The sequence below is a fragment of the Balearica regulorum genome, chromosome 1 (assembly GCF_011004875.1).
Source record: "Balearica regulorum gibbericeps isolate bBalReg1 chromosome 1, bBalReg1.pri, whole genome shotgun sequence".
Lineage (NCBI taxonomy): Eukaryota > Metazoa > Chordata > Aves > Gruiformes > Gruidae > Balearica > Balearica regulorum.
The window spans coordinates 55,697,889-55,724,716 of record NC_046184.1 but is presented as its reverse complement, the minus strand read 5'-3'; the positions used below and the strand labels follow the sequence as shown (position 1 = coordinate 55,724,716).

Here is a 26,828-nt window from a genome sequence, read left to right as displayed (position 1 = left end):
CGCGGGGGGCGCGCGCGCCGCTGCCGTGGCGGCGGGCAGGTGGGGGCGGGGCCGCCGGCCGGCCGGGGCGGCCCAAGATGGCGCGGGGTCGGCGGCGCTCGCCGGCAGCCTCCGCTTGAGCGCCCGGGGCGGCGGCGGCCGGGGGTTGATGCGCCGGTGGGCCCGGCCGCGGCGGGCCTCTGCGCGATGGAGGGCGGCGAGCTGGGCGCGGAGAACATGGAGACCCTGACCGAGCTGGGCGACGAGCTCACCCTGGGCGACATCGACGGTGGGTGCCGCGGAAAGGCAGGGGTGGGGAGGGGAGGGGGTGGGGAGGGGAGGGGGTGGGGAGGTGGGGAGGCGGCGCGCGTGGGCTCTCCCACGCGGGGTGGGGGGAGCTCTCATGCCTCCGTGCGGATGCGGGGCTGCTGGTGCCGCCCGGGGGGTAGGGTGCGTGGGTGGGGTGGGTTTTGGATCTTGGTGCGTGGGTTGACGCCCTCCCCCCCCCCCCCGCCCCCGAGTGGGAGCGCAGGGTGGCCGCACCGGCTTGGCCCCGCTGCGTGGGGTGCGCTGCGTGGGAAGCAGTGGGGGCTTCCAGCGCGCGTGGGGAGGTGAGCGGGGAATTCCCCGTCTCGAGTGGGCAAAGGTGGGGGTGGAGGGCGCGTCCTGCCGGGCAGCGCTTGCCTGGCGAGCGCCCACGGGTGTTCCCCGTGGAAGCCGCCACGGCGCGGGCAGCCGATGGCCAGCTCCACTTTCATGGGGCTGATCCACGCTGGGGAGCAAAAAGCCGGGCGTAGGGGTGTGGGGGTGCGAGCCCTTCCTCCCACCCGTGGCCGCTCGCTGCCGGCACGGGAGAGGGCTGGAGGAAGTGATTCCCCTGGCTCTCTCCTCCTACCTCGGATCCACGGGGCAAACGGTGCTGCCCGGGGTTCCCCTCGTGTTTCTTCGTGGCTCTCTTAAAGTCGGTGCTAAACGATTGATGGAGCTGTGCTGCCACTAGTGCCTGTGGGAGGAGGCCGTGCCTCCTCGCCCTCCTCCACCCAAACAGGTGTAAATGTTTAAATTCCCTTTTATTTTTTTTTTTCCCCTCTCTCCCCCCCCCCCCGTGTCATCCTAAAACTTCACCGCATCGATGCCGGAGCTCGGACCCACGAGAAAATCCCCGTTTTCCATCGAAGCGCAGCAAAACGAAGCGCCCACGCGTGACGCCTTATTTAGCGTTTCCCAAACAGCTCCTGAAAACTCATTAAAAATGTCATTTCTCGATGAGCTCTGCCGTAGGCTGGAGCCGGGGACCTGGCTCAGCTGCCCCGCTCTGCTCGGCTTTAATCCCGAATAGAGCTCGGCTTTGGAGGGCGATGCTTAAAGCATCCTTGTGTGGCAGTTAGGAGATAAAATTAAACTAATGCTTTTACGTTTATAATTGCGATTGGTTTGCAGTGTAGCTAGGGGGAAGAGGTACACTTTTTTTTTTTTTCCTTCTTCATCATACGTTGAAGAAGAATATACCTTATGTGAATGGGGGGGCTTAGTTATCACTCATAAAGCTGATGGTGTAACTCAAAGGTGGTGTTTGCTCTTGTTTAAGCACCACGTAACGACTTCTTGGGATCCATACGGAAAAGGAGATGAATTCCAATGAACCCAGGGCCGGCTCTGAACGGCGGTGTGCCCGAGGAGGTGGTGTGATTCAGAGCAATGAGTAACTTGGGAGAATGAGCTTTGCCTTCCTCCCCGGCTCCTGGGGTGGATTTTCCTCGGGGCGGGGGAGGTATATGACAGTCATATTTTTTTCTGTGCTCCGACATGGATTCATCTCAGGGTTTGAAATCCTGCAAGGGTTTTGGTTTGGTTTGGAAGTCTCCTCCTCGGCGGGTCTCGGCGTTCCTCTCCCATTGGGGCTGAGGGACCCTCGCTGCCTGCTGCACGGCTTTTCGTTTTCCACGGAGGAGGAATGACGCCGGTCCGGCGGATGCGCCGATGGGATGTCGGCGCTCACCGGGGTCATGCTCCAGGTCAGGGGGTCCCAGGGCTGAGCCGAAGGCGTCTGGCTCTGCCTCCTGCCCCGGCACGAGCTTCTCCGTCTGCGGGAGAGCTGAGCCACTGCCTGGGAGAGGCAGCTGAAGCCCAACCCGGCCTTTCTGCCAGGTGTTTGGGCGCTGGGCTCGTACAGCAGTAGAAGTCCTCGGTGGGTTTGGTTTCGTAATACCTTGTTGACATTTTTTAGCCTTGGGCTGGGTTAGTTTTCTGCAGGAACATCTCGCTCTGTGTTAGGGACTGAGACCTGCCCGGCACCGAGGGTGCGGGTGGTCTGGCGGTGGTGGGTGGGTTTGTCACCGAGAGCTGTCCTCCAAAAGCACCCGAGCTTTCTATCAGTTAACGTAGGCGCTCGCTCTGTTCTCTGTGTAGGCAAAGGTGTTTTAAAAGGAAGAGATTCGGGTTTTAGATGTTGCAGTTTCTCCTGCTTTTTATTTTCCTTGTGTGGCTGCTAGGAAAGCTCTTGGGCACTTTAAAAGAAGCGGGTTTGACCTCTTGGCAGTCTAATCTTTAAGAATTAATATTTAGACTTTTTGCGTTTAGTCAGAGTTAAGTCTATGATAAAGATGTGATTTAACTTGTGTGAGCGAGAGTAGCTTTTTTTTTTCTAATAAGATACTAAAGCTGCTGCGTTGAACACAACGTTGTTTAAAATACAGTATTTGAAATTTAGGTGTTACACTGGAATTTGCTCTTCCAGAGCAAATCTCGTCCGATTTGTGTTTATTCCCCGCTTGCAGTAGTGCTGCCTGATAGTGAAATAGCAGTGCCATCAAATGAAGAGCTTGAGAAGCGTGTGGTTGGGATTATCAAGTTTATCACGTTGGGGGTTGTTTGGGATGGTCTTAGCTGCAGTTGGTTGGAGGGCAAAAAGCTGCTTAATACCCATCTAGATGTTGTGCAGAAGCGTTAATCTTTAAACGGTAACGTCTTGGAAAAGTTTACTGAGGCATTGCATTAAAAAAAAATAAAAATCTTTCATTTATCTAGTTAAAAGCGGAGACAAAGGTTTAGTCCGGCTGGTCCCTGAGGGCAGCTGGCACCCCGTGCTGGGGAACCAGCCCTCCCTGTTTACTGTTGGGTTATAAATGGGTCAGGAGGACACATCTCCTCCCAAGCGCCTCTGTCCAACAGATTCCAGTTCCTAAGAGGAATGGCCATGGTCAACGGTTAAATGTGTGTCAGGGTGCGGGGAGAGGGCTGTTGGAAGGGAAGAAGAGTAGTATCGTAGAAATACCAGAGAAATATGGTGAAATATTTGTTAAGGGAGCAGGAAGATTGGAGGATGATCCCTTTGCTCTGTCTCAGGAGTGTCAGGCAAATTAATTGGATAATGTATGGGTGGCATTTTGGAGAAGCAAATTAATAGCCCTTTTATTGCTGGGACAGTTTCCACAGAAACATTTAGCGAAAAGTTTGCTTCTTTGAACCCCCTTCATAAATTACAGCAGCAAGGTTCTTCGGGTTTGTGGGTGAGAGAGCTCCTGGTGTAAGCAGCCCATTGCTGTATTTTTCCTATAAATCAGAAATCTATTTTCTACTTTCTAAACCTGAACTTATTATTTAATTACAAACCCTCTGTTATGTTTGTGGATCCACTCCCTTTTTTTTTTCTTTTTTCCTGCTTCCGGGGAAAGAAAAAAAAGGGACTTTCAGAAATCCATGGAAGAGGCAGTGCAGCCTGGGCAGATCCTGGCGTGGGGAAGGATGTCTGACTCCTCACGCCACCGCCCACACGCAGATCGGGTTCAGGTGGCTTAAGGTGCATAATTGGATTAAATTGGATTAGATGGAGGGAAGAGGAAGCTTCACTTATGAACAATGATCTCTCAGTGGTGAAATTTTTTCCTCTGTGGGGGAGAGCTAGAGCGTTGCGGTAGGAGCCTCTTGATGTGGGTTGATAAAACCCTGGAGAAGGTGGGATGGAGAGAAACTGCTGCGCAGTGATTGCAGGCAGGGAATAAACAGGCCAAAAAAAACCGCAACAAAAAAAGGCATTCTGGTGTTTTAAATGCATGGATTTCTCCTGCTACGGTTCTATAAAGTGTAGTTTCTTTTAGTGGGTTTTTCCCCCCCAGTTTCCAGTATGCTTGAAAGTAAAACAAAGTTAAGATGAATTATTTTTCCATTTCTTCATTGTCTAGGTACCAGTGGAGCAGGAGAAATGGGGGACTTGAAGCCACCCTAAAAGTTGGGTGGGAGAATGGTTAGTGCTGGAATCGTGGAGGTGCTCGGTTTCTTCTGCAAAGATTAGATTGGAGCAGTGATGGAATGAGACTCTAATATTTTAAATGTATTGGAGAAGGCTTTAAGTTCTAGTCTTTGCTTGGAGCCTGTAGCCTGCGAAGGTGTCGTAGGAGGGTTCTGCCTTTCCTCCTAAACAGCGGCGGCAGTGCCCCACCGCTGGCCACCTCTTGGTTTTTCTCTGGAGATGTTAGATCGGTGTGATATGTTCTCCAGAGGTTTTGAAGGACTCCGAGCTCCCTTCTGTGCACACACCCCATAATTTGAGTTCTGAGGTAATGGAGGGTGTCAAAGTGTATGGGCAATAAAATAGTGTTGAACTCATTTTCTTCTGTTTTTGCAGAGATGCTGCAGTTTGTCAGTAACCAAGCAGGGGACTTTCCAGATCTGTTTTCGGATCACTTGTGTGGCACCTTCCAGGGCGGCGGCAGCGGCGGCAGCAGCGGTGGGACCCTGGAGCCGCAGTTGCAGGGGCCGTACAACCAGGTGCAGCTGCAGCCCTTCTCGCCGCCCCCCGCATCCCCCCAGCTCCAGAGCCTGCCGGTCAAAGCAGCACAGGCAGCACCTCCGGCCCCTCCGCGGTCGGCCCCTCTCCTCCAGCCCCGGCCCCCGCTCCAACCTCAGCTCCAGCAGCAAGCCGTGATGATCACGCCGACGTTCAGCTCTGCTCCCCAGACCAGGATTATCCAGCAGCCGGTGATCTACCAGAATGCGGCCACGAGTTTCCAAGGTAGCTGTCGGGGTGCTCAGGCTACGGGTGTGCGTGGAGCACTCATGATTTTGGGGTGCTCAGGCTATGAGTGTGTCTGGTGCACTCACAATAAATGGTGTCAGTGTTCAAACTCCAAAAGCATCCTTGGCTATGACAAGCCTGATGATCCTTTTCTTGTGGTGCTGCCTGTGGGGTGTCTCTTCTGCCTGCCTGCGTGGCTTTGGAGTTGGGGGGGAGCGTGAGAAGCCATCATAAGTAGGATCTTAAGTCTTTTTGTGCGGTCTCTTGCGACAGTTGTCGTCTTGCTGCTCTCCTCTGTTATGGCCTTCTCTCTTACGGCTCTTGGGAGGCTTGGGAAAAGTACGTCTTAAAAATGGTTGTCAGCAACCCTGTCCCCCCACTGATGGGTGCAGTAGGCTGATCCAGTCCTGAAGCTCCAGTCTGTCCCGTGTGGCAGTCCGGAATGAAGGCACGTTTTAACTACCGCACTCTTGAGTGCAGTATTGCACTGAGCAGAGACGCTTGTAGGGGTATTTAATGATGACCGGATCTTCCTTCTGAATGCCAGTTGTCTTGATGATCTTCAGTAGGTGTTGATTCTTTACGTGATAAATAGGATTCTAGGGTCCACCAAGATCAGCAGCAGTGGGCAAGTGCTGGTTGGATGTACTGGGTAATGTCACTGAAGTAATGAGTCCAGTGCTGTCAGACCAAAGGTTTTTGACTTATTTTGTCTTAGCTGGGCCTCTGTGCCTCCTGGAAAGCTGCTATTCTAGGTGCAGTGTCCTCTTGCAGGAGGCACCAAAGGAGCTGGAAGCTTCCCAACACATGGGATGTGTTAGATGAACGCTGCCTGCCGAGAAGCTCTGGGAAGAAGTGAAGCTAGGAGCGTTTGCAGACTCCAGAACGGAGACCTATTTCTCTGGACTATTCCTGACACCTCTTCTGCTTTTCAGTTCTCCAGCCTCAAGTCCAGAGCCTGGTGACATCCTCCCAGGTTCAGCCAGTTACCATCCAGCAGCAAGTGCAGACTGTGCAGGCCCAGCGGGTGCTGACGCAGGCTGCCAATGGCACCATCCAGACATTAACGCCAGCCACGGTCCAGACAGTTGCTGCACCACAGGTCCAGCAAGTTCCAGTAAGTAAAAATGCGGAGTGATACAGGGATCCAGCAGAAGAAGAAATTGCTTTTGTGGGTCTGGTCTCTTGGTTTGCTGGGGGAAAGGTGGTGAAGCTTGTAGGGCTGGTGGTCCTGGCTGGGATTGCTTTTGCACAAACGTTTTTGTGTGAGAGGTATTTCTAGCCAGCCTGTGTTCCAGAAGCATTTTACTTTGCGCAAGTCATGCGTGAGAATCTCTGTTGTGAGCCGTGGTGTGCCTTCAAGTAGTGGGCAATGTTCAGAAACTGTTTTCACTAAAACACCTGCATAATTAAACTCGGTCTACAATATTTTTGTAACTTGGTGCTGCTAAACCGGGTTGGAAACCTTACTTGAACAAACTTTCTTTGACTTTTGCATGATGCTTTGCAAGTTCACCACCTCTACCGTGTCATTTAAGGACTGGCTGATACCAGGATGTTTTCTTCCAATTCTTCTGCCACAGTTTCTTTGATCTTTTTGCTGCTGCAGTGGCATGTGATTTTGTTTTAAAACATACGCAAGTGAAAAAGCCTTGTGTGTCTTTGTATTAGATAAAAACATTTATGGCTAGAGGACTCTTGATATGACAAAGCTGCTCTGGTTCAGTTGTACTGTGCCATCTGTAGTGTTCTCTGTATTTGAGAGTCAACGAGGTATTTGGAAAAAAAATAAGAGCAAGCTGTGTTATGGCAAAATAACTTACAGTTGGTTTTGATCTGCTTGATATTCCTGCTACAGATCCTTTCAGGGAAATTGGAAGCGGGGAAGCTACTACAGGTATTTGCCAAAGCAGGCTGTCCTAGCCATGTTAGGCTCCGAGAACTCGACCAGTTAATGTAGAGAGCTAATTATAGGTGTAATTGGAGAGGGGAAGGGAGCTTTTCCATCAGCTCTCTTGTGTTTTTACATACTTGTTTACTTCTGGTGACTGATTTGAAAACCAATGTCCTGGTGATTCCTCTGTTGCCCTCCCTCCAGCGCTGTTCAGACTGTCTTGTGGTCAGAGTTTGCATCAGGGACTGACGAAACCCATCCAGATGATGCAGGGCGCAAGGTGAAAGACATGCTCACCCTGCTCTTTTGCCACCCACCGAGATGTAAAGTTACAATTCTGTCACGTATATGTGACATATATGAGAAATATATACCTACTCTGCCCTTCACCTGTAACTTTTCAACCTAGGTTCTGGTCCAACCTCAGATCATAAAAACGGACTCCCTTGTCTTGACGACCCTGAAAACGGACGGTAATCCCGTTATGGCCACAGTACAGAACCCAGCGCTGACAGCGCTCACTGCTCCCATTCAGACCACAGCTCTGCAGGTACCGTATGGGTGGTGTTCTTCCTTCCCTCTCCTCACTGACGTCCTTTCCTCTTAACGCAGGGAAGAGATTTGGACTTTAGTATTCTGCAGTGGTGCAAACAGGAGGGGTTTTGAGGGCTGCTCTAGACACATCCGGAGTGAGTAATACCCTGATTCTGCCAAGGCTAAACACACAGATTGTACTTTTTTTGGCAGCCTCCCATGGCCAGTAAGCAAAGACCAAGGGCACGTTTCTGTTTACCTTTTTCTGGTATTACAAGGAGAGGAATATGACCTAAAAATTCCATCCAGTTTTTAACCTCTGGAAGATACTTGAAACTGAAAGCTAACTCAGAATACCCGTGGAACTTTCTTTTTCCCCCTCAGTAGTGTCTCATAGCAGCATGTTGCGTGTGAAAACTAATTAAGCTACTTTTCAGAGGAGAGGGCATTTGCAGGGCATCATTGGAGATGGCAGCTGTGCTTCATGGCCTCCACTTCTTATCGACTCTGAAAGGCTTGTGCCCCCAAAGACACATTTATTATGATCCTGTACATTCTGAACAGATATCTTTGTTCAAATATTTACTGGGGGAGATAAATTTGCAAGTGTGGACTTAAGTTTTGACTTCTTTTGCATAGCACAGTAGGCTTCTTATGTACTTGTTAGCAGCCAGGCTAAAATTTTCAGTTAAGCTGCTTGCTTTTAGATGACATTTTCGCACAGAGGTGAGGCTTATGTGATTGTGTCTGTCTGAGACACAATCCGTAAAGCATTTTGAACACATTGAAATTTGGTGGAAATTGGTCAAGAAAAGGTCTAGTACTGGAATTCACTTATTTGTCAAGTTCCAGCTTGAAATGAAACTAAATTAATTTCTAATATCTCAATTAGAAGTCTCTTTCAGAGCTGAAATTGTTCCTGAAGTTGCTCATGGCTAGTTTATTCTCACTTATGTTAATCTGTCTTTTGAGAGAAGTAACTCTTCCCCTCCGTAACCACTTCCCTGATCCTCGGTGTACTTTAGAGAGCATGTGTACCCTTCTCAACCTTGTTTTGCTGGGTTAAGCAGTCTAAACTTTCTTTACTCCAACTGTCCTAGAAGCCCCTCTGTGCAACTGTTCCGGTTTTATCACCTTTTATCGCAGAGTACATACTGCTTTGGTGTAGATGGTCTGTCCTACATCTAGATGTCCAAGTTTGAGCATTTCATGCCAGTGTATATCACTCATTGCTCATCCTAAGGCATTTTTATAGCTTACAGATCTACTTTTTTCCATTTAATCAAATTCAAATCAACTGCATTGCTCAAGCCAAGGTTTGTTTTTCCGTAGTCAGGTCCTTTCTGACACTGCTGTTCCCAGTTTGGAAGTAGCATTGCCTGTTGCTGATTTGATGACTTTATTTGTCCGCAGAAAAGGTGGATTTGGACGCTTGGGTTGTAAGGATTGTAGGAGCAAGGAGGAGCCTTGGTCTGTTTCTCTGGCTAGTGGATGAGCAGAGCATAGTATTGGTGGAAGAGTGTTGATGCTCTTGGAGAACAGGAGATGTTCTTACTCCACAGCGACCAATGTGGGAGGCAGAGTGGCAGATTTTTCCTGTGCTGCTCTGCCGATGCTTGTGCCAGCTAAGGAAGACGTGAGGAAATTGGCATATCTCTTCTTTTCTGGCCTGTACAAACTTTCCCTGATTCTTCTTTTGTTTACTCTTTTTACCGTCATAAACCTTATCTAAATTGGCTGATTGCTCATGACACTTGTTACGCATGGTCATTCTAGACCCTCGTTGGGAGCAATGGGACCATTTTGACCACAATGCCTGTGATGGTGGGACAAGAAAAGGTGCCTATCAAACAAGTTCCTGGGGGTGTCAAGCAACCAGAACCACCTAAGGAAGGAGAGAGGAGAACAACTCACAACATCATTGAAAAGCGTTACCGGTCATCCATAAATGACAAGATCATTGAGCTGAAGGACCTTGTCATGGGGACAGATGCCAAGGTAAAGATGTGGAATAAGAGCAAATCTAGTGTCATAAAGACTTTGTCTTGAGGTGCTTGTTGCTCTACCAAATGAACTGCGACTCTTAGTAGTATGCACGCATGTATTGGGATAAGACTGGTGAAAAACACTTGTGCGACAGAAAGCTCGATAATTGTATTCAGGAAGGATCGCCTATAAAAGTGTTCATTTTACTTTGCTATTGGTACTGTTTCTTGAAAATAAGCTATACCTTATGTGTTTGTTCTTATGTTAGATCTAACTTAAATAGATTCTGCCTCTAGGTAGAATATCCAAGTGGATGTTTTGATAACTCTGCCAAACCAGAGCTTGCTTAATTGAAGTTTCCTTTTCTGTGTGACTGCAGTAGGGATGAGGGTTTCCAGAGCTTTCCAGTTTATTTCCTTTAGATATTGCCTTGTAAAAAGTCCTGCTTGCTCAAATATTAGAAGCTTTCTCGCACCACGCGTTCAGGGTTGTCCTATTCATTTTACTTCATGCTGGCAGAGCAGGGAGTAGTACTCTTGATACTTTGCGTGGTCTCTGTACAAATACGTGTGCTAGTGAAGTCACCTATTGCTAGGTGGAATCGGAAGCTTAAGTTTTAAAAACATCGGTAATGTGCAGTGGCTTTATGGTACTTTGGGCTTGTGTTTACAAGCTAAACTTGACTGCTGCTGCTGGAAGCAAGTATTTTCATGGGGACGTCCAGGAGAGTGAGGCAAGGAGAGAACCACTTATCTCAAAATTAAACAGTGAACAATGGTTAACAGACAGCAGCTTGTTCTATCCCAGAAGAGTCACTTCATTTCAAAACTACGGTACTCTCAAAGGACTGTTTCTGGCTGAAACATAGATGTGAACTCCACTGGAATTTGGATGTTAATCTGTTTCCATTGTACTATTTTTATAAGATCTTTGAGAAACCCCAGTTCTTGTATGTCTTTCAAAGTCTGATACCTTGCCCAGAGTGTGCCCCACTATTAGTTTCTTTGCAGCTGCTGAACGGTCCTTTACACCCTTTTTTTTTTTTTCTATCACCACACGATACAAAGCGTTGTGGTATCCCTACAAACAAGAGTAACCCTTTGACGCTCTTCGTATAAACTGCTTTCTGTATGCCTTAATTCCTTGCAGATGCACAAGTCTGGAGTCCTGAGAAAAGCCATTGATTACATTAAATACCTACAGCAGGCCAACCATAAGCTGAGGCAAGAGAACATGGTTCTGAAGCTGGCGAACCAAAAGAACAGTAAGTTGTGGAGGCGGTGCTGGGGGGAAGGTAGTCAGCGTGAATGTAGGATGCTTTCTGCAGTTTCTAATCCTCAACAGAGGTAGATATGTGCGTGTTGCATAGCGGCCAGTGTCACTTCAGGTGATGGATCCAATCCGAGTGACACTGGTGGGATGCAGGATCGAGAAACATGTACGTAATGTACTCTGATTTTTGCAGAGCTGTTGAAGGGCATTGACCTAAGCAGTCTGGTTGACAACGATGTGGATCTGAAGATAGATGACTTCAACCAAAACGTGCTGCTGATGTCTCCTCCGGCCTCTGACTCTGGATCCCAGGCTGGCTTCTCTCCCTATTCCATTGACTCAGAGCCGGGAAGCCCACTCCTTGATGATGCAAAGGTATTTGTGACCTCACTTGTCAAATTCAAGGCATCTGCTGCAGGGATACGTAAAGGCCAGAATTTGAATTCTCCTAATTCTCAGGAGTCAGTGGACATCTGGCAAATAGAGCTGTAGGGATTGGAGATCCTTTGTAAGGATGAAGGTGGCGCATGGGTGTGTTTTATCTTAAGTGATTGAGACTACTTCCTGAGCTGTATTATCTGAGCCATACCTTAGCTGCTAGAAGAACTGTACTTAGCCTTCAGCCCCTGTAGACTCTTTGTGGGCTTACGGCGCATGTTCATGATCCAAAGAGCCTGTAGCTTTCCAGGGATACATATGTCCTGTGAATAAAGCAGGAGGACTTGAAAATGGATGATGACATCAGCTGTGGTTAATGAGACTGTAAGTATCCACAGTAACAGAAGGCTGTTAGCTATCTTCAGCTGACAGGTTTGTTTTGGAGGTATCGCAGAAGAAGTGGGTCTTCTGGGAGATCCTCAAAAGAGTAAGGGCAGCAAAGGTTAATCCTAGCCTGAACCAGGGATCCAGTTAGTGGTAACTGAAAAGACTAGGAGCAGAAGGAAGGTGAAGGTGCTCAGATATTTCAGCTTTGTCTTACTAAGCTAGGGAAAGCTTCACCAGAGTTCTTGCTGATCTTGATCTTAAAGGCAAATTTTAGGACACATTCTGTTTCTCCCTCTTCCCTACCCCTCCCTTGGCATAAGAATTTTTTGTTCTAATGGTAAGCAGGTTTTTTCCTCCTCTTACTTTTCTCTCCACTCCTGTTCCTTTGAAGGTTAAAGATGAGCCTGACTCTCCTCCTGTGGCCCTTGGTATGGTGGATCGCTCTCGGATACTCCTCTGTGCTCTCACGTTCCTTTGCCTTTCCTTCAATCCTCTGACATCCCTCCTGGATGCCCGAGGAACCCCAGAGTCCGACAGCCTGGTGCGCCACAGCTCTGGCAGGAACGTGCTGACCATTGAGTCAGGTAATGAGCTAGAATAGTTGGGACCACAGAAAGAGGACAGGCTTACGTGGTCTCCCTAAAGACCATCTCCAGCTGTGACAGCTGCAGGTCATGAGATGAGGCTGTCGACGTGATTCAGTAGGATGGTTTTGTGTGTTCAGGGAGTTGTATGACCTTTGTTTAATGGTTGGGGAGGGGTAGTAACTGCAGGGCTGGGCACGGGAGGAGAGCCAGCCGTGAGCGCTTTGATGCCGTTCCAGTTTACATCCATGTCCAGCGTTCTTCTTGAGCAAAACCAGTCTTGGCTCAGCGTGGTGAGGTAGAGGGAGCACGTACTTGTAGCCCAGGAGCCTGGGCTCTCGGGATAGACCCTGGAAGAGTAGTTCAGAGTAAGGGGTCCTCCTGTCCTCGCCAGTATCTGACACGTGTTCACTTTATATTTGTTTTTAAGGTAACAGACTGATTTATTTTTTTTTAACTTACTAATGAAGTAATAAGTGAAGAATTACTTCAGAAACACTGTTGCTATAGAGTCTTGCAACTGGCTTGTTGAATACACTTATTCCATAATATTCATAGTTTAGAGTATAGCAGCTTAGGGGAGGGCAGGGAATTCTGTAGGCATGCTGTCATTTCCCTGACTCGTAAATATGCCTCAGTGTTGCTTTGTAAAGTTAATAAAGACTAGAAAAAGTGCTGAAGACCCATGGGTGTGCCTGACAAGAAAATCAGAATACAAGGTATTCTAGGAAAACTAAGTGCTGACTCAGTTGGGTTTTTTTATAAATCAGTCTTGTAAAAATAACTATTTTTGTTTGGTTGGGAATGTTGTGGCTTGGAGTTTGAGTTGAAGAGCTGTTGATACAGGTGTTTCCTGACTAAAATGCAGCCTTTGCAAAAGTCGATACCACATATGGCAAGTGTAGCGAGACATCCTTCTGGCTTCATGCTCATCCTGTTGCTGGGCTTTCAGCATCTGGATTAACTTTTCTAACTTTCCTTCTGGGACATCCATTGCAGATGCGGGTGGTTGGTTTGGCTGGATGATGCCCACGCTGATCCTGTGGCTCGTGAATGGAGTGATTGTACTGAGCGTGTTCATTAAGCTCCTTGTGCATGGAGAGCCGGTGACCCGGCTGCACTCGAGATCGTCCGTCACGTTCTGGAGGCATCGCAAGCAAGCGGACCTGGATTTGGCACGGGTAAAGTTGACATCGAACGTATCTTGTAGGAAGGGGTGTGGGTAAATGTGGGCAGTGGCTCGGCACTTGGAAGAGCATGGTCTTCCTCAAGTGGATTATCCTGTCTGATTTCAGAGAAGCTGGCGTTAAGTTGTCTTGAGCAGATCGCTGTCTTCCCTCAGCCTAAATTAGCGAGGCACAGATGTCGGCATTGGAAGAGGCTCCTAAATTCTGTCCTTGTGCCTTCCTGCTATATCTTGTAGCAATCTTTGGCAGCAAGGTCTTGGTTTCTGTCCCGAATCTGGCCTCTGCTGTGTCTGTTTGTCTACTGTCCTCCAGCCTCTTGGAAGTAATCTGCATTGTTGAGGCAACATTGGACTTTTGATGTGGGGAGCCTGAAACTTCCATGTTGTTAGAGAAGGCAGGAAGCCACTTTCACCTCGTACTGATGTGTGTCTCGGGCAGCGCAGGATCAGAGCTATGTATGGAAAGATGTGCGTAGGGCCAGATTTGAAGATGGTGGAAACTACCTTCGTGTTTACTGGGGTTACATTGACTTCCCTCAGTTAAACATTTTGTCCTAGCTCGCGCATGTTTGTCTTGCTCCCAATGCCAAGAAGGTCCCAAAGTGTCTCTGTGATGGTGCTTTTTGTTGTTGAACCTCTTGTCGTGTTGTTTGCAGGGGGATTTTGCTGCAGCTGCATCAAACCTGCAAACTTGCCTGTCAGTTCTCGGCCGAGCGCTGCCGGCTTCCCGCCTGGACTTGGCCTGCAGCCTGTCCTGGAACGTGATCCGCTATAGCCTGCAGAAGCTGTCGCTGGTGCGGTGGCTGCTGAAGAGGACTTCTCATCAGTGGCGGGCGAGGGAGGCCACTGCAGGCTTTGAGGACGAAGCCAAGACGAGCGCTCGGGATGCGGCTCTAGCGTATCACAAGCTCCATCAGCTCCACATAACAGGTAAGAGTGGTGTTGGCAGATCTGCCGTCCTCGTTTTTCCAGATGAGGAGGCTTGGAGCTGATCCTGGGCATGCTGGGAGAGCACTATGGTCTCTCTCTTCTGGGAGAGCTACTGTTGGAAATCAGCCTGATGAATTCCAGGAGCCACTTACTAAAACATGATGGGTTCATGCAGTGAAAGAGCTCTGTAAGAATGGCTGAAGCAACAGCAGTGTCTCAACTGACATGTTCCTGAGTCTGCAGAGGTGGCTGAGAGTCATTCCCAAGCAGAAGCTGATTGAGTCCAATTAACATTTTGCTGCTGTTAAGGGTTTGTTTCATCCCTGTCACTTGGGGAATGTGACGTGGAAGCAGGGACTGGGGTTAATTCCCGTAAGAATTTATATTTCTGAAGCTGTGTAGAGCGCAGATTGTCAGTTGGTGTTGATGTGCTTTGAAAACCTGGGTGTGTGCACATGTACTAAGGAACTGCTTGAATGTTCCTTATGAACGGTTATTTTTGTCATTTTCTTGGCAAACCAATTTGCAGTGTTAATAGGCTATAAGCACATCAGAAATCCAAGCTAAACTTCCTTCTGCCTAACCATGCTGCGTGAAATGCAGCCACACCACCAGAGGTATCGATCTCATAAGGCTGGGTGTCAAGAGGATGGGGCCAGGCTCTTCAGTGGTGCCCAGTGACAGGACAAGGGGCAATGGGCACAAACTGGAACACAGGAAGTTCCATCTCAATATGAGGAAAAACCCCTTCACTGAGGGTGACCGAGCGCTGGCACAGGCTGCCCAGAGAGGTTGTGGAGTCTCCTTGTTCGGAGAGATTCAGAACCCGCCTGGGCATGATCCTGTGCAACCTGCTCTGGGTGATCCTGCTTTAGCAGGAGGGTTGGACTAGATGATCTCCAGAGGTCCCTTACAACACCTACTGTTCTGTGATAACTTCTTGTCTTTAATGTTATCTGTATAGGTGAGGACTGCAAAGGAGTTCAGTTTTAAGACAGTGATATCGATATATCAAGACAAAATTTGCTGATGATTTTATCATAACTGTTTTAGCTACGAAGGGCTTTCTTGCAGAAACAAAGCAGTGGATGCCAACCTTAGTATCTGTGGAGGGAAGACTCAGTTAAAGTTGTTCTGTTGCCTGCATACAAAGTAGGCATATGATGTTGTAAACGTCTCATGTCAACAGATTCTCATTTGTCTCTTTAGGATAGTAGCCTTACAAATCACAGTAGTATTTAGTAGCTGGTACTACAACATCAAAAGTTAACCCTTTTCCTTTCCTTTCTGGTGCAGGTAAACTTCCCTCCAGCTCAGCTTACTCAGGCTTGCACATGGCCCTGTGTGCTGTGAATCTGGCTGAGTGCGCAGAAGAAAAGATCCCACCCAGCACAATGGCAGAAATCCACCTGACAGCTGCGGTTGGCTTGAAAACTCGCTGTGGAGGCAAGCTTGGCTTCCTAGCGGTGAGTTGTCGTCTCCTCTCCCATCACATCTCCAAGCAGAGCTCTAGGAAGGCCGGCGAGCTGGCGTTGCTGTAGCTCAGGGCATCCGCTAGCACTAAAACTTCAATACGACCTGCAATTATGATACAAGCTGTAATTATGGTATGACCTTTGTCCTCGGTGGTGTGTGTCTTTACCGGGATGCTGTTCTCAATCTTAGCCTCTCCTTTCCCCAGAGCTACTTTTTAAGCCAGGCTCAAAGCCTGTGCAGCTCGGAGCGGAGTGCCATTCCCGACTCGTTGCGTTGGCTGTGCCACCCCCTGGGACAAAAGTTTTTTGTGGAGCGAAGCTGGACGGTGAAGTCTGCTGCGAAGGAGAGCCTGTACTGCACGCAAAGGAACCCCGGTGAGAGCCACTTGTGTCCCGAGTGCGTGGCCTCCCAGCGCTTCGAGCCTGGCAGTCTCCCCACCTCTGGGACAAAAGCGGGTGTCTTGTTTTGCTCTTGTATGTCTGTCCTGTGGTCTTCATGGGCGAGAGGGACTGTGGAGCTGAGAGACGTCTCCTCAGCCTGCAGGAGCTGCCTCTCTTCCCTTTGTATACTGCTGCGCCGTGTCATCCTGCTTGTGTCTTTGTGCTGGGACACAAGCTGGATGTGGTCCTGAATGTCTAGGGAGTGACACTGAGGTGACCAAGGTTTGTCCTCCACAGAGCAGCATCATTGCAGTTTTGCTGAGTGGCTGAAGTGCCAGAGGGATGTTTGGCCAAGGGCTGTAGCTTTACAAATGGATTAAAGGGTTAAAAAGGCCCTGAAAACTTAGTCTTTAGAAATCTTTGCATTAACTCCTCAAGAATTTCCCTCTACTGCTCTTCCTCTTGCTCCTACATTTTGATTCTTTTTGATGGTATCGGGAGGTGGCTATCACTGCATGCAAGTAAAATGATTTGGGTTTTTTTTTTTTTCTTCCTCTCTAGCGGATCCTATTGCACAAGTCCATCAGGCGTTTTGTGAGAACCTGCTAGAGCGAGCAGTGGATTCACTCGTGAAGCCTCAGACTAGGAAAGAGATAGTGGGACAAGAGGAGGAGGAGCCGTGGTAAGTTTATGTGCTGCGCTGGGGACTGCTTGCCGCAGCTGCAGGCTCTGAGGCAGAGCTCATAACTATTGACTGAGCGCTCTGGGGCCAATCGAGTGGTTAGTCCTTATTAAAGACTTGAAATGACAGTGTAAGTCTGACCACGGCAGCTTGTTAGAAGGGTGAGCTCTGCCTCTTCATACTAAAACCTCTGAAGTCCAAGGTGAACCCGTGGGTGGTAAGGAGTTTTGGTGTTGGCTGGCATCGTACTGCGTGAGTCCTGGATGGATGGATGGCACTTTCTCTGCTGTGATAAAGTTTAATGTTCAGGAGCACTAAAATTAGCATACACCTACCACTTCTATAGACCAGAACCTATGTCCAGGGCTCCAAGAGCGTGAAGGTCTGGCAGGCTGGAGAGTGACCCCACCGGCTCACTACCTTACGCCTGAGAGTATTCTTCTAACTGCAGTGCCACACTTGCCAGCAGTGAAAAATCAAACTGATGCGTGGCAAGAGGGGGAGAGATGATGTTGGCTGAAATTGTCATTGTCCGTAAGCTCTGTGACTAAATGAAGGGGACCCGATAGGTGGGGATCGGAGGAGCTTTTTGTACCGAACCATATTGAGCTCCTTCCTGGCTCGACGGGAAACGGAGCCCCAGCCTTTGCCAGCAATTCAGCACTGTTTCTAGCTGATCTCCAGATACGCTGGTGCCACGCAAATGCTACGTAAATATACGGGAAGCTCTGTGACGATTCTGTCCCCAAAAAGTGTGGGTAAAAGCCTCAAATGAAAAGATAACCCAGTTTGCCTGCCTGTGTAGGGAAAATATTGCAAATTTAGTTTTTTTTTTTTTTTTTTGATCTAGCATTGTTGCAGAGAATGAACAGCAGTTCGGTCTAATTGCTTGCACAGTACAAATGCTTGTGATCAGATGCTGCTGTTGATGATGGGAGAAGGTAGCAGGATTTGTATAAGCGAGATGGATTGTCAGTATGCTTGTAGGAGTCCGGTCTCCTCATGGGAAGGAGTAGCTTTAGTAATACAGCAAGCCTTTTTTCCCCCTCTAGGGGCAGGAGCTCAAGATCTTCCTCTGTAGCCTGTCCCAGGAAATTAGATCGTTGCTGCGTATGCTACTTTCTCTGACCAATGCTACGAACACGTTGTCACTTGTATTCATGTGTATTTACATTTATGCAAATAGTCACTTGCAGAAGTGTAGTTCAGACTCTTTTGGGGGCAGTGATTGAAAAGGAGCCTGTAATAAACTTGTAACATGTGTCATGTCCAGCATCTCTGTAGTCCCGGGGTTGACTCTAGTTCTGCACTGGTCTCCTGCGTGGGAAGATGTGAGTGAGGCTGCTCCTCCCTGGGCATCTGTACGCCTCCACTCTCAGGGCCATCTCTTTGGTCCGGCAGTGTTTGTGTTACTTGTAGAGCTTGAACTTTCTGCTGGCTTTATGGGTTAACATTATTTAAAAATGCCTTGTGACTGATGAGAAATGCCTTCAGGCTTTGGTATCTCCTGTTTGACAGCATAGCGAAGGTTTGCCTTCCTTCTTGTTTCAGCGAGTTCTCTGGTGCCATGGAGTACCTGAAATTGCTCAACTCTTTCTTGGACTCGATGGGAAGCGGAGCCCCACCCTTTGCCAGCAATTCTGTACTCAAGTCTGCCCTGGGTAAGTCCGGCAGAACCGAAGCTCTTCTGGCTGCAGGAACTACTGCTGATACACGTGTTCCCTCTCCCCCACCGCCTCTCAAACTCCAGGCAAGGAGAAGTGCAGTCCTTGGAGTGAAACTTAATTGCTGAGCAGCAGCACACTGCAATGTGGTTTTCAGACTGGTAGAGGGTGGTTGGGAAGGCTCATAAATTTGATTGTAATGCTGAGTGTGCAGGCGGGACTGTAGTTATTTGTATTGCTGGGCACATTCCAAGCTGAACCCCGTGCCCTCACCTGAGAGCTTGCTCCTGGCAATGCAGAACAAGAGGAAGAGCGTAGCGTATAAACCAACATAGCAGTGTCACAGTAGAGGTGCAGGACAGAGGGGGGTTTTTTCCACTTAATTACCTATTGGACCAAATACAGATTGACCATGCTTTCACATCAGCTGTCACGTATATGCCTCAATCTCCAGAGACCTCCAACTCCTGCTGTAGACAAGCTCTGGACATCTATTGGGAAGCACTTTTTTGATCCCTTGGTGTATATTTAGCGGGACAACGAGAGCTGTAGACTCCCTCTGAGCCATGCACTCATCTGGGCTTGGTTGTAGCAGGCTGCTGGAACATTTGTCTTGTTTGGTGTTGGTACAGACAGTACCTGGCAGCTGGAGTTTTAGACACAGACTAACTGCTGTACCTAAAATGTGTAGAGCAAACATAGAAGGAAAACTAGACACTTCTTTATCAAGGGATTATTTTTTTTGTATAGAGGAAAGTCTGTATTTGGGTCAATATTGTCATGAAATTTGAAAGCAGCTCAGAGTAGCAGAGCCTATGTCCTTTGGCCCTAGGTAGGCTTTGGGAAGTTTTTGAGGAGATGTGAAATAATGGAGGAAGTGCTGCAGAGGAACCTGATGTATTATTTACTAGCTTGATGGTGATTTAGTGCCAAGGCACAGTATATACGAGTAGAGTTGTTACTTTGGGGTGTTGAGTGGAGATCCCTGTCAGGAAGAAAATCAACAGATTTCTAGACAAGTAGACGGTGTAAGTTCTTCTTGACAAAATACAAACTCAGCACCCAAAACTCTGCAGTCAGGTGTAGGCTGTTTGCAAGCCTCTCCATGTTCCTGCAGCATGTTTCCTTCTCTGAGCGGGAAGGAGCCGGGTGTCCTTTCTTGGGCTGCAGCTAATAATTCTGTTTTGCAGGCCCTGACGTGGTGTGCAGATGGTGGTCAGCAGCAGTGGCTATGGCAATTGGTTGGCTCAGAGGGGACGATGCAGCTGTGAGGTCACATTTTGCAGAAGTGGAGCGCATGCCGAAATCCCTGGAGATGTCAGAGTACGTAGACCTCGTACGATTTTCAACCCTCTACTCCTTCTCAATGGGAGTGGCTCTTCCCCGATGCTGTCCTGTGGGCTACCCCTACCTATGCTCTGGAGTCGTGCGCCTCTTGTGCTTTGGGACGCAATAACACGACACGCGAATGTGCTCGGCAGTTGACGTGTAGGTCAAGGCTTACAGGCTGATATTAGAGCTGTGGACTGGAAGTGTCAGAATTGCTTCTTTAGGGATGTCTTTTGGCTTTGTTATAATTGCACAGCCTCCCACCTTCCAAAATCAAACAAAACTCACGTACTGATGGAAAGGCTGGTGTCATCATCTTGGTTCTTTTCCACTAAAACACCTTTGCCAATTTCCTTCCCTTTCTCTGTGCAGTCTATGTAGGTGAGGAGCAATTTCCATCTTTTTTCTAGCTAAGAAATTGTGATATCTCTGCTCCTGAAGACAGGAAGATGAAAGCTGATGCTGCTTGAGCTCAGCTCCTGGGGCTGCCCTGTGGCAGCGTGACCTGGTACTGCTTGAAAGCAATGTTCTCTTTCTATTTCAGGAATGCCCTGGTGAAAGCCACCTTCTACGTGTGCAGAGCCATGCAGGCCTCACTCTCTGGGAAGGCAGACGGACAGCAGAGCTCCCTGAGTCACTGCGAGAGGGCCAGCAGTCACTTATGGAACAGTCTCAACATGAGCAGCGGCGTCTCCAGCACCGTCCTCAACAATGTAAGAGCTATAAGCCCTGGGATAACGCATGGCCTGTCTTGGTCGTAAGGTTGATCTTGCTGCAGGTGTATCACTTCCCTGTTGTATCTGCATTCTCCATCCATCCTGTGTCTCATGGGAGTAGAGGGGAAGCTTCCTCCCTTTCCTTGCAAAGGGTATCACCATCTTTCTGCCTCTGCTGTATGGAGGACCAGAGCTGCAAGTACAACATCGTTTCCCTGGGCATGGTCTCAGATAGCTGAGCCCTTGCTCCTCTCCTGCCAGTAGCTGTCACCCCTTTCTGGTGCTTTGACCACTTTGAATTTGGCCCATGGAAAGCATCCCATCTCCATCCTCAAATGAAGATGCTGACACCCGTAATGCAGGACCTCATTAAGTCGAGCCTGCTCTGTTTCAGGCAGCACTCGCAAGTGTTTGAACCCTCTACTGCAAAAGCGGGACTGGGCTGTGCTATTCCTGAGTTTGCGTGGGGCTCGTTTCTCTTCTTTCCAGGATTACCTGAAGCTGGAGCTGCCCTGCATGGTATATGGGACACAGCTCTGGTCCCTTCTGTCACTCCTGGGTGGCAGCTGTAGTGCATTGTAGTTGCATTGCATGTTGTGGCAGTAACTGTGCAATGTTTCTGCAGTGCAGTACAGAGGCACTCTCCACTTCGGCAGCGTGGGTAGAGTCCCCTAAGAGCAACTAGGACGGCGAGCGATGCTAGGGGGCAGCAGCAGATGGGGAAAAAGGATTTGGGCAGCCGCTCTAAAAAAAAGACTACCTTTTTTTTTTTAATCTCTGCAGGTAGCAAGGCTGTCTTTGCTGCTTCTCACTAGTTAGAGCTGCCGCTTGGGCAGGAGAGCCTTTGCAGAAGGCTGGGGCGTTGCCGGTGCAACATCCCCTTGGCACGTTTTGCCTGGGGTGGGCTCAGGGTCGGCCCTGTGGAGGCTGTTGGCCCTCCTGGAGGGGACAGCTGCTCCTTGGGCATAGCCTGGCACTCATTCCTTAGGCCGGACCTCTCAGTGCCCGGCCCCAGAGACACCACTTGGGCGAAAGGCAAAGTCCTGCTCCCTTCGGTGCCTCGTGGTGGGGGCGGCTCAGCTGGGAGGGCCAGGGAGCCCCCCCGGCTGGGCAGGAGGTGCCATGGCCACCCTCCTGTGGGCTGTGTCGGCAGCTGTGTAGCAAATGGCCTGTTATTCGCCTGATGGGTTGTGTTAATAAGCGTGTGTGCCCGGGCCCCCTGGCTCTTGCAGATGATCCAGCTGCTGGCCTGTGACTTGCTGCTCTCTCTCCGCACCAGCCTGTGGCAGAAGCAGGCGAACGCCAGCCAGGCCCTGGGTGAGACCTACCACGCCTCGGCCCCCGAGCTGACGGGCTTCCAGCGCGACCTCGGCAGCCTGCGCAAGCTGGCCCACGGCTTTAGGCCTGCTTATCGCAAGGTGATGGCTTGTCTCCCCTGCCTGCTCTCCCTCCAGCTTAGCTATAGCCCTTCCTGGGGTGGGTTAATGGGGAAGCTGCAGCCATTGGAATTGTGGGGTGTGCATGAGCTTGAGTGGTTTGGACACCTGAGGTGGGATGGTCTGCCACCAGTAGCCTCCATACTTTCTCTTGGTGGGCGATAAGGGGGCTCCCATGGGAGTCTGGTGCATGTGGGGAGGTGTCCACCTTAGTTTCTACCTATAAAACCATGGGCATGTCTGTATTGCCAAGCACGTACCGTGGCATCCTGGCCCTTAACATGGCTTTGGACCGGGCCAGTCCCTTCAGGGAGTGTGGAAGGAGGCTTCCTTGGTCGTGTTTGCTCTGCGGGTAGCTGTGGGGTCAGAGGCCTTCTGCACCTGTAGAGCACCAGGTGCTTCAAGGGTGTGGGGGTGTGTGTGTTTCCCCCTTCTGTTTTGTTTAGTCTATCTAGTTTTAAGCCTCTGTAGAGGAAGTGTAGTCTAATACTTAGACGAGAGAATTGTCCTGGTAGTGTCCAAACTCTGGATTTCAAAGTTTGATGCTGTTGGGGTGAGATGCCCATTAGGCCACAGTGCCAGTGTTCGCTCTCTCATTTTCCACCCTGTTCTCTGCTCTCCTTCCTCCCCTTTTCCAGGCCACTCACAGTTATGTGTCAAAAGCTCTTTTTCACGGTTGCCCTGACCTGCAAATTCCCCAGAGACAGGTGGGAAGATCAGGGAGGAGTGGGGAAGTGGGTCTCCATTGTTGTCAAGGTGTCAGTGCTCTGCTCTTGAAACACGGTGGCTGAGGGATGACGTGAGTTCAGCCGCAGCATCACCCCTGTGCCAGCCTGCCTCTCACCCCCCCCCATCCTGCCTTCCCTTCCAGGTCTTCCTCCACGAGGCTACTGTGCGCCTGATGGCGGGTGCCAGCCCTACCCGCACCCACCAGCTGCTGGAGCACAGCTTGAGGCGACGCACACCCCAGAGCAGCAAGCAAGGTCAGCCCCGGGGCCCGGGCAGCGACCCACTGCCTGTGGGGCTGGGAGGGGGCAGCGCTTGGGCAAGGTGGGGGGCACAGCCGCAACCTGCAGCATCTTCCCCGTATCTGAGGCTCAGGATAACGAGCTCCCGTCAGCCTATGGCTCATGGTGATGCTTCTGCCATACTCTCTACAAGCTGGTTAATGTGAGCTGCCAGCCCTGGGCTGGAGGTGTTGGAGGGCAGGCTGGAAAATATTTGCCTTCGTGCAGCCGTGCATGCACAGAACTTGGCAGGTTGGGATTCGGAGCGGTCAATGCAAAGGAGTAGCCAGGAATCCTAAAGGGGAGAGCCAGGAGACCTGGTGCTGGTTATAAAATCCCTTGGGGGTTTAAGGAAACAGGCAGATGTTCATGCCGGTGCTGGGATGAGCCCTAGGAAGTGAAGTGAAAGGGACCGTCTCTGTAGAAGACAGGATTGCTGGTCCCTGCCTGACTCCAGCTCAGACTGTTCTCCTCTGCTAGCCTATAGGAGCTGCTTGGGGGTCCACAGAGTGCCCCCCCTCTTGGCACAGCCAGGGGATGCCAGCCAGAGATGCCTGTACTCACTAATGCCAATCGAGGGCTCGCATGGCGGGGTTTTGTCATGCAGGTGGTAGCTTCATTGTGAGCTTTCTCTCTCCTCTTTGTGCGTAGGTGAGCTGGACACCCTGCCGGGCCAGAGAGAGCGAGCCACAGCCATCCTCTTGGCCTGCCGCCATCTCCCCCTCTCCTTCCTCTCCTCCCCGGGCCAGCGAGCGGTCCTGCTGGCTGAGGCTGCCCGCACGCTGGAGAAGGTGGGGGACAAGCGCTCCTGCAATGACTGCCAGCAGATGATTGTCAAGCTGAGTGGAGGCACAGCCATTGCCGCCTCCTAATGCTGGTGTGGGGCTGCCTCATGCAAAAACAGCCGGGTCAACTGTCAGCCTGGACTTCCCTTCTGGAGCTTAAAAAAAAAAAAAAAAAAGTGCTAGGTTAGGGCTGCGATGGGGTGGGAGAGGGAGGGATGGTTTTGGTTTGGGTTTTGGGTTTGTTTTTTTTTTTACCTTGCCCCAGGTTTAGCTTTATTAGCCTCCTTGCTTGTTTTCAGGCACTGCAACAGGAATCTGTCTAGTTGTGTTTTTGCGACTGTGCCTGGGGCTGTTGGGAAGTGCTGCCCCGACCCAGAGCCCCCATCCCTGCTGGGGGTAGAAGCCCCCAAGCCCAAGGCATAGAGAAGTGGCACATGCAGTGTCTGTCCTCAGGGGCATCTTGTTCCCTTCCCAAACACCTCTGCAGAAAGAAACCTTTGGGGAGGGCAGAGGATCTGCTCAAGCCTTGTCCCATGTGGCTGCTGGGATCTGGGGCCGTTCCTGAGAGAGAGGGGGAAGGCACCAGCTTTCCTTGAGCTGTGTGTGCATCAAGAAACTGCTTTTTCACTGAAGCCCCCTAGACCTGACTTACCGAGGTGCTCTGGGAGTATCACTTGGGGCCAGTACTGCCCAGCAAATTTCTCTACGGTTTTTATACATGTTTTTTATAGGAGTGTTTGTGGCTTTACAAAAACGTAGGGAACGATGCAGCAGATTTCCCTTCCTCTGCACTTCATACCTCTCCTTCCTGTGATCAGAGCTGCCGCCAGTTTTTGGCAGGAGGTTGGGTTTGTGGCAGCCTACAACAAGCAGAGCCTTGTAGGAGGCCCTGGAGTCCATGGTCATCTGGCACCGGGTGGTGGCAGAGGTGGAGGTGCAGCGCCCTGCACTCTGCACGAAGGGTGAATGCTTCTCTGGTGCCTTTCTGTTGATGCAGAAACAATTTTTAGAAACTATATTTTTTTTTATTTTACTCAACTCCCAGTCCCAGAACTTGTCCTTCAGGTGTTTCTCCTTCCCTTCTCCAACTGCTCAACAGCTCATGAGCTCCTGCAGGGACTGGGAGGCACTGGCTCAGGGTACGAGGCTCCCAGCTCCATTGTCATTGCTGTTCAGAGCAGTTTGACTTGGCAGGTGTTGAATTGCCTGTGACTTTCCAAGAGGGGGAGGCGGATCGGGGACAGGGAAGGAACGGTTTGCCCTCTTTCTCTCTGCCTTTCCTGTTGCATCTCTCCAAAGAAGTGCAAAACAATTGCCCTCTCACGTGTGCAGATACGGAAACGGGCCTTTAGCAGGTGGGCGGCACTGTTTCTCCCTGTGCATAGTCGGCATGTGCTTGTGTCGGCAGCTAGAAGCACTTAGCTGTGCGCAGCAGCCTAGTTCTGTCCCAGTCAGGCCCATACAGCCCGATTCCTCCTGTAAGATCAGAACTTGGGCTGTTTTGCAAGAAGCTTCTACACATATCCAGCTTTTGCAGAGAGGCACGAGAGCTCCTTTCAAAAGGAGGGGAAAAAGATGGAGGCTTGTTGTCTCACTTTGTATGGGGTCTTCTGGCATCTGTGAGGAGGATTTAATGTGCTGCAGGAATTAAACATGATTAGTGCTAGTCCTAGAGTAGTCTGGCTTCAACAAGATGGAAACTGGGGCCAGGAGAAACCTGTTTCCCAGCAAAGCCCCTTCCCAGTGACCCTGTACCATAGCCGCACGCAAAAGTGTGGGGACCAGAATATGCTTCCTGTTCTCCCTCACTTTATTTGGGGAACAGCTGGTGGAGCCTTAGCCCCAGTGGGCTGTGCAGTTGGAGGGGACCTCATCCTTTGAGGAGGAGAGGTGGCACTTGCATGTCTGATCAGCCTAGGGGATGCTCTGGTTCAGGCAGTGGCAGCCACTTCTGCTGCCAGCTGTTCTTTACAGAACAGCTCTTGGGTGTGGGTGGCTTTTGATGGCCCATCCCAAGCGTTCTAGTTTATCAGTGATCCCATCTTTGGGGGGAGTGGGTCGCATCCTCCTACTTCTCTAAGTGTTTTTTGCACTGTCTTCCTGCTCATGGGCTTTTTTCCTTAAATACAGAAACACTTTACCTGTGATCAACCTCTGAGTTACTTCATGTTTCCTCAGATCTGCGTGCAACGCGTGGGAAGTTTTGTGCTTTAGTAAAAGGGGAAGCAAGGCTTCGCTTGGTCACGTAGTGGTGGACCAAGTCCTGTGGGATGGGCTGCAGGGAGTACTGCCTGGGCCGGGGGCTGGGAGGCTGCTGGGCTGAAACCCCGGTAGCTAATGACACCATCCACGGAGGGTCCTAGCACTGCTGAGACTTATCTCCCCTCCAGGGCAAGGGATCTTTGCCCTGCTTTTTTCTACCCTGTTCATAAATTTGCTGCCCGTCTGTCCCTACAACTTTTTTTATATGTGTGTGTGTGTATATATACAAGTAACTTTTTTTTGTTTGCGGGTGGGAGGAAATTGTTTTACGGATTATGTGAAGAAAGTCTATTTATCCACGTGGATTTTGGATTAGGGATGCTTTGTGATATGAGGTGCAACCGGTGGTGGGGAGGTTCCTCGGGGAACATATCTGCTGTCTGAAAACCCTGTTTCAGGGCTTGTGAGCATCTGTTACCTAATAAAGGCAAATGTTATCACCTTCCCCCCCTTGCCCTTTTTCTATCAACCCTCTTCATCCCACCCAGAAGCTGCTCTTAAGCATAGGTGAGCCTGAGATGTCCTTCAGAGACATCCAATCACACAAGCACCTTGGGAAGCTGTTGGTCCTTTGTCCAGATAAACTGAAAAATGGAACTGTAGGCCTTGCAAGGGAAGGTGGTCCCATGGTGGAGCAAGTATGGTGTCTCTGTGCTTGTTTGGAAGCAACCCAAGAGGCTGATGGTTTGAGCAGAGCCAAGCAAAGTGGAGTTGGGCCACAAGCCTGCAATTTTAGGAGTAACTATGTGGGAGGAAAGCTTTTACCTGACCTCGCTTGGAACAACGTCCTCTCGCTCCATCTCTTCATTTCTGTTTCCCCTGGTAAAACTCTGTCAGAACCATTAAACTTCAGAGGAGATATGTTTGGTTTTTGCATAGCTGCTCAAAGGGTTTTGCAGTTGGCCCTGGAAGCTGTGTTCCCACCACGTCCCCCATCAGGGGTGTTC

General features: G+C 50.0%; 1 protein-coding gene across 1 annotated transcript; it reads left to right on the top strand.

Moving 5' to 3' along the window:
- Positions 1-37: 37 nt before the first annotated feature.
- On the top strand, positions 38-26,326 carry SREBF2 (sterol regulatory element binding transcription factor 2). The gene is made up of 19 exons (XM_075751225.1): positions 38-268; positions 4,604-4,990; positions 5,929-6,110; positions 7,297-7,437; positions 9,198-9,419; positions 10,557-10,671; positions 10,873-11,054; positions 11,836-12,028; positions 13,028-13,209; positions 13,871-14,144; positions 15,441-15,610; positions 15,826-15,994; positions 16,562-16,682; positions 18,234-18,343; positions 19,537-19,669; positions 20,220-20,388; positions 21,624-21,809; positions 22,699-22,810; positions 23,486-26,326. The coding sequence occupies exons 1-19, from the start codon at positions 187-189 to the stop codon at positions 23,704-23,706; spliced, it is 3,351 nt and encodes a 1,116-aa protein (XP_075607340.1). The 5' UTR covers positions 38-186; the 3' UTR covers positions 23,707-26,326.
- Positions 26,327-26,828: the final 502 nt, after the last annotated feature.

Coding starts and splice junctions, on each gene's coding strand:
- SREBF2 (XM_075751225.1), top strand. CDS start 187: ATGGAGGGCGGCGAGCTGGGCGCGGAGAACATGGAGACCCTGACCGAG. Junction 11,055..11,835: donor CACTCCTTGATGATGCAAAG/GTATTTGTGACC, acceptor GTTCCTTTGAAG/GTTAAAGATGAGCCTGACTC. Junction 12,029..13,027: donor CGTGCTGACCATTGAGTCAG/GTAATGAGCTAG, acceptor CATCCATTGCAG/ATGCGGGTGGTTGGTTTGGC.